At 30.8% G+C, this 14,688-nt stretch overlaps 1 protein-coding gene across 1 annotated transcript in view; it reads left to right on the top strand.

Annotated features, from left to right (window-relative positions):
- Positions 1-14,688, top strand: part of LOC129222143 (ubiquitin-like modifier-activating enzyme ATG7) — a 54,263-nt gene that overhangs the window by 33,410 nt on the left and 6,165 nt on the right. Inside the window, 5 exon segments of the mRNA XM_054856602.1 lie at positions 301-445; positions 9,209-9,367; positions 10,137-10,194; positions 10,314-10,444; positions 11,762-11,923. Of these exon segments, the coding sequence (XP_054712577.1) occupies positions 301-445; positions 9,209-9,367; positions 10,137-10,194; positions 10,314-10,444; positions 11,762-11,923 (655 nt within the window).

Raw genomic sequence — 14,688 nt, 5'->3', positions numbered from 1 at the left:
ACATGCATGTTTATGAAATATGTTGTTAATATTTGTTCTTCTCAATTCCAAAATTCTAATAATAATTATGTAATTCATCTCAATTTATAGCTATTGTATGTTTTGTTTGGAAACAGTTATCACTGTCAAATTCAATTAACGAATTGAATTCCCAATGTGTACCAAGAAAAGCTCATAAACTTGCTTGAATGTAGGTCGAGTAAGTTGTAAGTTGACAACGTTCTGCTGTATGAGATCTTACTCAGGAGTGTTATTTATTGTAAATTTAGAAGCAATCCTAATTTAATGTGCATTTTCCAGGTTAGCTGATTCTTCTGTTGATCTCAACTTGAAACTTATGAGATGGCGACTTATACCAGAGTTGCATCTTGAAGTAATTAAAGCAACAAAATGTTTACTCTTTGGTGCTGGAACTTTAGGTTGTAATGTAGCTCGATGTCTTTTGGTAAGAAATTTATTTAAAATAGTTATAAAAATTATCATGTCTACAAAAATTTTAATGTAAAATAATTGTAACCCAGGCCATGCTTAGAGTATTCTATAGGGGAGACTGGGTATACTTGGTCCCTGGGGGCACATGATCCCCTGGCCAAAAATATACCAAAATCATTAAGTAGAGATTTGAAACCTGACAATTATGTTAACCCGTTCGGAACGGCAGCTCGCCAAAGCCAGCGCTCCCTCAGGACAGCAGCTGTTACACGCGGACTGTGCATACAGACCGGGACAATTTCTCCCGCTAAGCCTAATTCGCAGTTTCAGAAAGTACGAATTACATAACAATGAATAAAATGTACACTTCGCGTAGAAACGAAACCATTTTTTAATATATGATAAAATACGTATGTCATAATTTCAATCATAACAAAAAAATTTAATGAACTATAAAAATATACAAAATATATTGTTTTTTACTGTAACTAAGATTATTAAAATTATACAATATATTTTGCACAAAACAGAAAAAATATTTGTGCTTAATTTTTGTGAAATACTTGAAGAATATTGTAACAATTCATATTTTAAAGCCTCATGAAAAATTTCAAAGCACTGAGCAATGTGCATTGTGCATTTTACACTCATAGGTAGTGTTAAGTCTTTTATTCTGCTTCGGGCAATCGACACATCTCCGTCTAAATTCTTTGCCTTCTTTTTCAGCGTATAATTTTAGAAAGTATCTACTGTATGAAGAACTAAAATAAAAATAATTTATAGTTGTTTCAATGTCGTCCAAAAGATCCATAGATGGATCAGTCATAAATTTAGATATTTCCTCCTCGTGAAGATGACATGTTCCCATGGCTACACAAATGAATCTAAAAGTAAAACCCCTTTCTAGAATATCTCTCATGAAATCCCATTATAAATGGAATCGAAACTAGAAACATCCATTTCAAAATGAGTATGCGTTTCCCTTTTCATTTGCTAGCACATGTTTATATATTTTTTCACAAATCCAATAAATCACAGACACTTGACGGACCCCATTCTGACGTCAGAGAGAGAAATACTAATGTTCTAGACCAGTCCTCTGGACGGAACATGGATAACTAACGCCATCTGATAGTAAACATTTCGTTCCGAAATCGAGCCGCACCTTAGCGTCACTCGGATTCTTGAGTAGCATACGCCGGAACGCAAATAAGCGTGATTCCGATGGGAAGAACAGCCGCCGCTAACGCAAACGTGCGTTGTTCATCCCGAAGGGGTTAAAGTTATACTTGTACATAAAAACTGGCAATATATTTTTTTTTTTTTCAGCCATTTTGTTTTAGCTTAAGAAATGATTGTCTGAATGTGACAAGGGAAACTTTTTTTTAGGAAAGCTTTCTGAAGTTTACATTATCCATTATATACAACTTGAAAACAATATTGAAATGTAATGTTAAAATACAGACAGTCTTTAATAATTGAGACATATTTTTAGTAAATTGCCACAGATTTTTAATAATAGAACAAGTATGTTTGTAAAAATCGCTTATTAGGAATACTTGATCCCTTCGTTCAGAAGGATGCATAATCCCAGGGATCAAGTATCCCTTTAACAATATAAACACAATAAAAGCAATGTAACTACTGTTTACTTAGTTGACATTAACTTTAAACATTCAAAACCATGTTTACATAATAAAATTTATTATAGTAGGAGTGATACATTCAAATAATCACTGCAGTAAATATGCAAAACAACTAAAACATCAGTTCACAATTGTAACCCACATGACACCTCAAACATCTTAACATAAACAGGGTGGCGACAGATCAGGGAGATCAGGGAAAAGTCAGGGAACTTTATTAATCAGGGAAAAGTCAGGGAAATATCAGGAAATTTCGAAAAATAGCAAAAAATCAGAGAAAATTGATTTTATGAAGAATTTTTTTTTTTTTTTTTGCTTTACAAAATTAAGTACTCTAATTTCCTATGCATTTTCCGCCAATTATCTGTTTAAGAAAAAAAAAAGTAAAATTAATGAGGTGCAATTATACACTGCCGCATATTTGTGCATCTTTTTTCCTTAACGTCAAAGTATTGAATCTTACTTATTAACCACAGGATGAACTTTCTAAGATTGCTTCTGTGTCTGTTAGGTTATTTATTTTACCTCGCTTGAAATTTCCTTTCACGCTTTCAATGCTACTTAAAATAAACAACCATACAGGCAAAGAGGAAGCCTTCATTAATGCCTTAGCTCCTTTGCCTTTATTCCATTGTCTCGAAGTAATTAGCTTACTGTAATCACGATTTCAAGAAGAAATCTTTGGTTTTTGAATTAATACTGATAAATGCTTAAAAGTTATTACTTCTACGCATTTTTAATTTAATTGCTAAAATCAAACTTTCATTTTTAAAAAAACCTTTTCTTTTTGCCGTTATACTATTTGTTGTTAAAGCAGATTATAAAGGTTTTCTTTTCTTTAGATTTAAATGATTCTTTTATTTTATAACCAAGTTGTATTCTTCTTTTATATATTTTGAAATTAACTAATTGCTTTCTGTTTTTTTTTTCTTTTCTTTCATTTCAAAGTTGTTTGTTACAAAAGCTATCTAAACTTTTTTTTTTCGTTACATACTGAAATCATTTGAAATAGAGTGTGTGCTTAAGTAGTGAACTGGTGTTCTTAAGTAACTATCTTTATTTTTTTTATTGTCAAAATGCTGTATTCCTTCATTAAAACTTATGTTCTTAGAGAAATGCTCCCTATGAATGGATGTCAAATGGTTTCATCTATTTTACATAAATATGTCAATTAGTTATATAAGAATAACTACATCACTTCTATTCTTTCACTATTCTTACAACAATTATTATACTGTTTGAAAATTTAGTTCAAAATAATTTCAATTACTTTTTAGTTCTATCATAAAACACATATGTATTTAAGAGTGATTTTAATGGTTTCTTAAAATTCTTATGCTAAGTGGTTTCTGGAAGTCAAGTTTTTTTTTTTTTAATTTTCTATAATCTTTCCATGTAGAAAAATTTTATATACTGTTTTGTAGGGGTTCTTTTTCCAAAAAAAATTGACTTGATATGTTTTTTTTAATCATTTTATTAAAAAAGTAGCAATTTTTAAAAATATATCTTTAGTTCAACAACTTAACACAACTTAAAACGTTTAAAATACTGCATTTTATACAAACATACATCCAATGGATTTCAAGTAGAGCAAAGAAAGCAAACCATTATCATTGGTAATGTAAATCAGGGAAATTTGGTGAACTTAATCAGGGAAATCAGGGAAAAGTCAGGGAACTTTTTTTCACAATTCCTGTCGCCACCCTGATAAACTAACTCTACTGATGAATTGTGTTTTGATCAGCCAAATGAGCTTGAACAAGTTGAAATATAGATGTCAAATCCTTCTGTGAATGAAAAAAAAATGATTTTGCTATAGTTAGATTTGTAACGAAAAAGTGAGTCGCCTATTATCAGGGTTTATACATTCCGGGAAAACCTGGAACAGTCAGGGCAAGTGACATAGTTAAAAATGTCAGGGAATTTTCCAATTTTGCCCAAAAAAAAATTTTTTCCCATGGAATTTCGTACCATGAGATCTAATCTTCATTTTTGCCAACGTTTCCAGAAAACAATTTGAAATTTTGATGTAAAATGACGCTGGCAATAAAAAAAAGTGGCAACGCAAAAACAAACTTCCGCAGTCGCCATTTTTGCCCTCAATAGTTCCCAAGATAGAAATTCCTCAGGTGAACAGGAATCCTGCACAAGCTCAGAAGGGGAGAAGACAATTTACTTCTTCAGAAGCACAAGCCTGATAATGGGAGGGTGGATAGGAGAAATCGAGTTTTGATAGAAAACTCTTTTTGGCAGGGCCCTCACTAGATCAAAAATCTGAGGGGGGGGGGTACGCATTTGATGGGCCCCTTAATTATTTCAAACGCATGTTCCAATATTCAAAGAGAGAAGGTTCAGCTTCTGGTTTAGCAGGGATAGTCATATTAAAGGATAATATTCAATCAGAAATAGGGTATGTCGGAGGGCTACCTCCTGGAATTTTTTCAAAATTGAAGATATAAAAAAGTGCAATTTTAGACTATATTTTAAGTTGGGTAGGAAGAGGGGAGGAAGTCCAGGAAAGCCTATGGTGATAATTTTTCCAAATTTATTTTTCCGAAACAGAATTATATGCTATAATTGACTGTGCTCAAGAGAAAGAGGGGGTCTGAGGGTTCACCCCCTAGAAATTTTTAAGATTGTTATCTAAAAAACGCAGTTTGCAGACGATCTATGGTAATGTTAGGGCAGGAAGAGACAGGGGCGGCAAATAGGGGGATCGAGAGGGGGCGGTTGCACCCCCAAATTTTTTGAGAGGAATGATAAAAATGAGCAAATTTAATTTACGTAAATCGCAAATCAATGTTCAAACCAGACATGAGCAAGGGTTTTCCGTTTTTTAAATTATTAGAAATTCATCAAGCTTTTACCGGCCTTTTCAGAACAGAAAAAACTGATGAGGAATCATGGTTAATTCTAACTAAAGACTTAATTTCGTCATATAGGCTAAATAGCTCGTTCTTGTGTGCCCTGTGTAACGATGGTTATGAGAGGCCCGTGCAGTGGTGTGGCTGCATGATTTTCACAGAAAAATGCCTTGGTATTTTACATTCATTGTTACACTTCATGTTTTAAGTGTGTCTATTTAATGAGTGTTCCTCACTTTCTTCTGCTAGAAACACATTTCAGCTGCTCAATGCATAGTATGTTTTCATGGATACTCTTTAGAAATACATATTATTTTTGAAAAAAAAAAAAAAACTCACATCAACAAATATCTTTTCTGGAGGCTCTTTAACTATACAATCTGCCACCCCCCCCCCAATCATGATTACTAGCTGTTAGCCAATGTGTGTTTTGTTCCATACTGAGTTAATTCATGTTTAAGAAATTCGACCCCCCAAATGAAATGCTGAAATGCCGCCCCTGGGAAGAGACTAGGGGTCATCCCCATATAATTTTCCAAAATTCAAACTCCAAGCCACACAATTGTGAATTAATTCTGAGTGTGACAGATAAAGAGGGGTCCAGGGGTTCTCCTCCGGAAAAAATTTGAAAATTGTACTTCGAAAAATGCAGTTTGACAAGCTATGGTGATATCAAGGAAAAGAGAGATTCGGAGGCCATCCCCTGAAAATTTTTTAAATTGAAGCCATAAAAATGCGGTTGTAGGCTTTTTTGTTAAAATGTGCACCGCCAGTTTCTTGAAATTAAAGCTCTGAAAACGTAATTTAAGCTAACCTTTGATGAAGGAAGGGGGGCATGTTAAAGGGGCTCGTGCACAGAAATGTTTCTTAATTGAAGCACAAAAGCGGGATTTAAGACGTTTTTCGATGGTGTTAGCTAGAGAGAGATGAGCAATCTCTCGAAAAATTTTCAATCTGTAGAAAACCCTGTTTTATAAGATTTTTGGTGGTGTTAATGTGTGAAGAGATTCGGAGTCCTCCCCTGTCAAATTTTCAAAACTGAAATTAAATAAACGCAATCATAGGCGATTTTCAATACTGTTGAGTGAGGGGGTTGGGAGATCTCCCCCGAAAATTTTTCTGAATTGAAACCTTAACAAATAAATTTTTGAGGAACTTTGTTAATATTACGAGGAGGATGGGTTTGGGAGAAGACCTCAGGGAGTTTTTTTTAAATTTAAGTCCAAAAGACTAAATTTCTTCGATCTTGAATGATGATGAATGAGTAATTGAAAGGGCTTCTATCGAGGGTTACGTTGGGAGAACTTTCATGGTTTTTCAAAATTACAGTCCTAAATACTCATGTGTAGGCCTTCTTTAATGAATTATTGAAGGTTAGCAGATGAGAATGAATGTGTTAAGTTGCATATTTCCTGTTGGGTTAAGCGGAACTTTAAGAACTACAACAAACGAATTGTTTGCATTTGACTTTTCAGGTTTTGAAAAGATATGGGTCATTCCATGCGAAATGAGTAAATCAGCTGTGGCTGACATGTCACAGATTTCAATGAAAATTTTTATTTAGGTAAACCATGCATATCTATGAGGGAATGCAAAGTATGGAAGTTTAAAAACTGTTTGTTGCTTTGTTATTGAAATTAGTATTTGATGCTTATGCTAAGCCTAAATTTTCAGTGTTCATGGCAGCCAGTTTGTGATTCAATAACTCGGTAAGTTATAAACGTATACTTAAAAGATAAATATTTTCATATTCTGCAACAGGGTTCGTACGCTCCTTCAAAACTCCTCCAATACTCTTTCATTTAGGAAATTTTTTCAAGGGGCCCTTCAAACTCCTTCATTTTGGTTTTAACTACTTCAAAACTCCTTCTTTTTCAGTTCAAGACTACATAACGTTCCTCTATGACAGTAACTTAAAATACTTCGATCGACAACTTAACTTCGTCACAAGTGCGAAGGTATAAGGGCAGTTTCAATGTAGTAATTTCGTTTATTTTTTTTTAAAGTTGTGATTCACAAATTAATCCTAGAAGTCGTAAAAGTTGAAGGTGAAAATATTATTAGATGGACTAAGACATTTCGTAAGTGAAGTAAAACATGCTTAATGGCTCTTGACTATTTTTTCAAGTTTTATGATTATTGTTTTACCCTCCACCACACTCTCATCAGCAAAAGTCAAGTTGAATAATTATTATTTAAATTTTTAAAAATACATAAGTAGATGTACTTCATTAAGTGATTGTGTTAAAAAACAATTGTTTAGTAAATCACAGTTATAATATTGTAAAAAGGTCACCACAAGTGATGTCATGCCTTGAGGGGAAGAGAGACGGGTTCATGAAATTGTGACAAGAGGAAGAGATAGGAGGACATTAAGTGACATCACACAGTTATTGTAACAATATGTTTATGAAAAATATGATGTGTGTAGGAGGAGGAGTAGGTGAAGTGTGACACATAGTGACGAAAGGGGGTCAAATATGTGAAAAAAGTGCTACATCATTTAATGATAGTCCATTGATACTCCTTTAAAATTTCATTTTACTTCTTCAAAACTTCTCCAAAACTCCTTCATTTTATTTCTGAAATTGAGTACGAACCCTGTGTAAACAAATCTGCATTAGGAAAGGGCAAAGTAAAGCTTATTCATTTTTTTTTTTTGAATCTGAGATATTAGCAAATATTGAAAATTTGCCAATTTGCTTCAGATTTCAAATCACTCTTCTAGCTCTTTTCATGAAAAAATAACAGTAGAAATGATTCACATTGAAAAACTATCTATAACTAACTATCTGCTCGAATTTAGTAATTGTTTTTGAATTTCTTGATGATGAAATCGTACTTTAAAAAAATCAAAAATTGCCGAAATTTTCATTTTTTCCTCTATTTCAGATGTTTGTTTGAACATGAGGGAATGCTCTTAATTTGCTCAATTTTTTTTACGTAACATATTGAAGTGTCTTTTAGATAGTACTAAATTTTCATCATTGGAATCAACATATTTTTGTAACTAGAGTAACTTGAACTTAGGTAAAATTTTATTAGTTACAGCTTTTTATTGTAAGTTAAGCAAGACTAAACCATTTCTTTCATTTTCTCAAAAGCATGTTTATGAAATACTTGCTGAAATGTTTTTTAAATTATTGTGTTAAATTTTCCTGTATTGGTGAATAAGTAACTGATCAAAAGCATCATAACTTCATTAAAGTTGTGCACATTTTTTTACAAATGTCCTAGTGGAATTAAAAACAATGCTATTTTGTGTTCACATTATTATAATCTAATGAAGAAACTTAGAAATAGCGTTATTTTTAAAAAACATTATGTAGAAAACTTTAAGTCCATTAATAAATTGCTGATCTAATGAAAAGTCTATGTATTTTCTCAGTGGGATCAAGTACCCCCCATGAAGCGATCATGTACCCCTTGATGTAAGGATAAATGATCCCTTTATGAAATTATTGAATAAAAAATAATATTTTAGCACAACTGTCTGTTTAATTTCAACTTAAAAAAATACTGTCAGATAGAGGAAAAAATTATCTTTGTCTGCATCCTTCTTTTTTTTTTCAAAAAAAAAAAAAAAAAAAGGATGTAGACAAAAGACTGATAATTTGCAGCAGAGGAAAAAATTTGAAAACTGAAGTGGGGATTAAGTATCTCCCGTCTCCTCTACACATTGCAAGTGGTCAGAAAATTATTTTAGAGCTTCTTTTAAAGACTAAAAAAAAAAAAAAAGGAGACGGAGCACAATTAAAAAAAGAAAAAATATCGCTAGAATTAAACCTTTTACTGCATGCAAAAATTATTTTGTTTTTCACTTTAGTTATCAAAAGTCTTTTACACAGTTTTATTACTATGATCGGTTAAAACATCAAGTTTAAAACTAAATAGACCTTCTAGATACAAAAAGAAACTTGTGAAAATAACATTTAAATCATTCCCTAAATTTGTCCTAATGCCCCCTAAATGTTTTCAAATTCAATTTTTTTTTTTAGATAATACCAGAAGTATGAAATATGTACGGAAATTCTAGTTTTCTTTTGCAAGTAGGAAAATTATGAGTAATTTTATTTTTTTTTTAATTTTTGATTTTTTTTAACGCATTTTAGGGAGGGTGTAGACCCCATGGACCCTCCCCTTGTCTATGCCACTGTTTACCGCTTCATTTTATACATAGTTAGATTCATGTTTCATTGTTTAGATTTCATGTGAATAACTATTATTCATGCAACACTATTATTCATATTCATTACTATTTTCTAGGGTTGGGGTGTGAGAAAAATAACATTTGTGGATAATGCTACTGTTTCATTTTCTAATCCTGTGAGACAAACTTTGTTTACTTTTGAAGACAGCTTGCATGGTGGTAAACATAAAGCTATTGCTGCATCTGAAGCTTTGAAAAGAATATTTCCAGGTGTTGTAAGTTGGTCTCTTTATTTAAAGTAAATGATAAACTTTCCTAGGATTATAGGTTTAATAATAAAGGATCCTAATAAATAATTTTAATAAATATTCACTTAACCAATAAACGACAGAAAAAAAAGCGTAGAGTTTATGCTCATTTCATTGTTAATTACTCCAAAAAAATTGTGAAATGCTTCTGTTGTTCCTGTAAAGTACTTGCTATTGTTTACAAGATTGCAAAAACGAGAAGTAATTGTTGATCATTTTTGAATCAAAATGTTCTATTTAAGTTCTTACAGTTTTTTTTAATTATATGAGCTTAGGTACTAATAACTGTCAAATGCCTTGAAAATTTTAAATTGTTATGATGTGGAACATTCTAAATCATGATTCTCCATTTCTGAAATAATAAAAGTTTTTTAGTGGTCTTATTTTTGAAAGTTTTATTTAAATTACCTGAAATGCTTATTTAATGTAAACAGACAGGGAAATAAGCATTGCCCTTTTAGTTCATTCTTTTAGTTGAAAGAAAAAATGGTTTGATTTTGTTTTAAAAGTTAGTTTAATTTTGTTATTGCAGATTAATATCCATTAAAATCTTCTGAATGTTTCAATTTTCTCCATTTTTTGCTTTGAAAAAAAAGGTTTGCAAATGTGACTTTGTACTAAATTTAGACAAACGTATAATAATAATAAGATTTATTATTTTTCAAATACTAATTTATTTGAAGTTTAAATCTTGAATGATATTATAACTAATTTTTCTCTCGGATCTTTTTATTAGGATACAGAAGGAGTAGTAATGAATGTTCCAATGCCTGGTCATGCCGTTGTAAAAAAAGGTAACTATGTTAAGTCTAAATTGTTGTTAATTACCTTTTAAGACTATTTTCAAGAAATATGTAATTTAGCATTAATTTAATTATAGCATTTCATTTTAACATTTTTTTTTAAAAATTAGCTGTTAAAGAAATTCAGGCAGATGTTTCAAGAATTGAAGAATTGATTGAGTCACATGATGTTATATTCCTTCTTATGGACACAAGAGAAAGTCGGTGGTTGCCTACATTAATTGGAGCTGCCAAAGAGAAGGTAATTTTTATGTCTTTTTGTTCAACTTTCTTCTTTTCAAATTATTATTCTCAATTTTATTTGCTATTGTGGTACATTTCAAAAATCTGCTATTACGAATTCAAATTTAATACTATGATCTGCAGTAAATTTCATTCGTCATAAGAAAATATTAATCTCAATTTTATTATTTTAGTTGCTGCTTAAGCATAACCTCTAAATCTTTACTAATAATAAAGCTGAAAATCTCTCTGTCCGGATCTCTCTCTGTATGTCAGGATCTCTGACGCGTATAACGCCTGGACCGTTCAGCCGATTTTCATGAAATTTGGCACAGAATTAGTTTGTAGCATGAGGTGTGCACCTCGAAGCGATTTTTCAAAAATTCGATTTTGTTCTTTTTCTATTCCAATTTTAAGAACAATTTCCCTGAGCAAAATTATCATAAGATGGACGAGTAAATTACCAAGTTATCATACCGTGGAACCCTAACATGGGCAAGCCAATTGGCGAAAAATTCATCATAAATTATTTGTAAATATACAGGTGAATCAAAAGACCTTTTAATATTCTACTATGGGCAAAATCGTGCGGGTGCCACTAGTAGATGATAAAATTTGCTTGCTTCCTGTTTTATTTAGGGTGAAATTTTTAGAGATACAAACAGTGAAAGGATTTTAAAAGCACTAAATAATAGGCGCTTTATTTTTTTCAAAATATATATTTTTCTCTTTATTTATAATTTTATGAATTAAGTAACATCCATTGTCATTGTCGCAAGGTTTGACCATACTGTAATGCAAGAAAAATTTAAACCTAATCTTTAAAGTTTAAATATCCAAATAGAAAAAATAAAGAAAAAAATCTGGGAGAATATGTAGGTATAGAAGTGAAACTAGAATGTCACTTATCACTATAGCCCGAATTATATGCACAATAAACTCATCAAAATGTGCACTAAAAACTCAAAACATGCACTAAAATTTTATAGTTTTCCTACATTAGTGTTCAAAGGCGGATGCAGAGCCTTAAAGGTTGAGGATCCCTGTTCTGCAGTTAGTCTGAAAAATAATTTCATTAGATAAACTATTGGGTAAATACATATAAAAAAGTAGCAAAAAAATTGAAATTTTAAATGTATAAACAAAAACAAAGCAACTGACTCTCTGAAAATCACATTGTTGCAAAGTTATATAAATTAAGGCAATGTATTAAAAAGAATTATCAAGCCTTTCTATTATGTAAACTGTTTTTCAAATTTTGTAATCATTATTAAAATTAACTCACTTTCAATGATTCTATGTTTTAAAAATGTGTGTAATTTTGAATTTTTGTTAGATTGTTTTGAATGCAGCTTTAGGATTTGACACATTTCTGGTAATGAGACATGGCATGAAAGGACTGGATAACCAATGCTATGGTGATTTTATGAACTCAAAAATAGTAGACGGTACTGATCTTGGATGTTATTTTTGCAATGATATTGTTGCACCTGGAAATGTAAATATGTTTTTCAATAAGAAATAGATACCTTTGTGCTAAAAATTCAAAGTGATAAGCAACTTAGTTTAAAATGCACAGAATTATTTTCAATTCTGCTGTTTTGGGGGTATAAAATGGGAACTCTTCCAATGCAAAACAACATAAGCTTATGGGTGTAGAGATTTCTGTTAAAAGTTTTGTCAGATATAATGACATTCTCATTTGCAGTTTTTTTTTTTAACTGTGATTTTTATACTTGTTGTTTATCACTTATTTATTATGTTCCTTAATCTCAGTTATATAATAGTACTTTCGTGAGTAGTTTTTACTGCTATATTGTACTACATTTAATGTGATTGTTATTCTTTTTATTTTAAAAATATAAAATTTAACGATGCTTTTTCACTTGCAACCTCATTACCGATGTATGAAAACATTCACTTCTGGAAAAAGGAAGAAAAAAAATCCCTTAAATATGCATATTTTATCTTCGGCAACCCTTCTTTCTTATTTAATATTAATTTTGCCAATATTTTTTTTAGTGACCCTAGGTTTTATTTACCTTAAGATCATAGTTCATAAAATATGCAAAAAGCTATATTGAAAACATTTCCATAATCCATTCCATTATTTGTGAAAAGGACTATTGATATATAAGCCCCCTCCACATATAAATCAAAAACCTAAAATTGATCATCAATCAGGTTTGTGCCTGAAATGGAATTTAGTTGACTACTGTGAAACGTCTATGAGCAGCTACCTCTATGTAGCCACCGATTTTCTGAGGCATTGATTTTCTCCCCTATCAACTCAATGTTAAAAATCTTCTAGGAAAGGCCATTCAAACCTCCAACAATGACCAGCAAATCATAAAATTCATCACCAACAAATGAAATAATTTTTGGTGAGAGAAGTCAAAAGAGAGGTAATGAAAGAAAAGCAATGTAGACCTACATCAATGCTTATAAAAGTGGAAAGAAGGGGATAAATTCAAATGGATCCCTGTCATGCCCGATGCCCCTTTGTTTAGAGTCTTGAAAAAGGTTACTAAAAGGTTGTTTTTCACACCCTTAGAATGCAAAAATGACAGTATACATTTTTAGTAGCAGGTTAGGCGTGCTTTCATCATTGTAGGAGGTTGACAAGGACAGTAGTTTTCCAAAAGGTTGTTTATCGAAATTTAATCGGGGCATTCCTAAGTCATTTCAGTTGTCAAAATCTATGTTTTGCTCATTTGAACAGTTGAGAAATAGACTAATGTTACACTCTAAATCACTAATGATAATGACATTAGTCGTTAATCTTTGCAGCTAAAAAATGAACTAGAAACAAAAGTTGATTCAGAAAAAACAAAGAATCTGAAGCAGAATAAATCTTTTCTTATATTTTAAAACAAATTGATTTCTGCATGGAAAGTAAGTATATTTTGGATTAAAAACTCGAAAAGAATATATTTAAATGTATTTTTATTATAATATATTTAAGTGTTATGATGATGATAATTCATGAAAGCAGAATTTAAATGATTTCTATTGGTGCTACTATTGTTTTTTTTTTTTTTTATTTTTTTTATTTTTTTTAAATGTTTGATAAGAGTCACCAACATCTATTAACGACCACTTTTTTCAGGAACACAAGAGTTGTTGCTCCTGAGAAGTTTCAGTGTTTCATGTTAGGACTTTTGTGGTGTAACTTTCCCCAACAGCTTAAAGAAGATATAGCTGTTTCTATTTTGAACTAACATATTTATTTAAAGAGATGATGCAATATTTTGCTTGTAAATAAGACTTCGGTATAAAATGCTTGCACTGTATAGGACTATAGTCTAAGTAATCAGAATTGGTGTATCCAGGCCAAATAACTTTCCCTCTCCCCACCTTTCCTCCTTTTGGCATTGATATGGCTCAATGACTATTTCCCCATCTTGCTTTCTCAGCATGCTAAATAGTTGGTTGTTCTTCCTACTATGCTAGTTATAGTAACATTTAAACAAAGTTTATTTTAAATTCATTGGCAGAAACACCTTGGATTTTTTTCCTTTTAATTTTGAAAGCTTTTGATTTTTCTGACAGGGTTGGCGAGGTTTTGGACACTATGGTAAAACACTATGTAAATACTACCATCCTGTCCAAAAGTGTCCAAAACTACATTTTTAGAGAAACTGTATTTTGTGAGAAAATATCAAAAACAGAACAAATTGTGTCAAAGTTATGTTTTTTTTTCATACTGAATATTTATTCAATGTGAAAGTATAAATATATATGTAATTTATTTATACAGCTGATTCTAATCTAGTTACATACACAATTTGAATTCTTCATTAAAAATTTCAATGTGTATGCATGAGTTTTTTTTTTTCTTTTCATAATAGTAACTTAGTTTTTCGACATTTATGCATGTGTGCAAATGAAAGTGTTCAAAATGTAGTGCAATAATTGACTTAAATGTAAACAAATGATAATGTTTTAATTGAAGAAAAAAAAAATATAGGAGTCTTTTATAGCTTTTGTGAAGATTTTCTTCTCTTGACTATAGTGCCATTTTCTGATCTAAAACTAAATTACCACCAAACTACTGTAAGAAAATATCAATTATTTATTTCTAAAAATTGTCAAGCTACTACAGTTTTTTTAATTGTAGTTACAGAATGTATTATATTAAAAATATGAATTAAAAACAAAAACTGCACAAATTTTAAAATACAGGTGCATATCATTAATTTAATTTTCTTTAATCTGTGATTTAAAAAAAAAAAATAAAACATGTAAAACTCATATGCAAAA

The sequence above is a fragment of the Uloborus diversus genome, chromosome 1 (assembly GCF_026930045.1).
Source record: "Uloborus diversus isolate 005 chromosome 1, Udiv.v.3.1, whole genome shotgun sequence".
Taxonomy (NCBI): Eukaryota; Metazoa; Arthropoda; class Arachnida; order Araneae; family Uloboridae; genus Uloborus; species Uloborus diversus.
The sequence above is the reverse complement of the archived record's forward strand: the minus strand, read 5'-3'. Positions and strand labels throughout refer to the sequence as shown.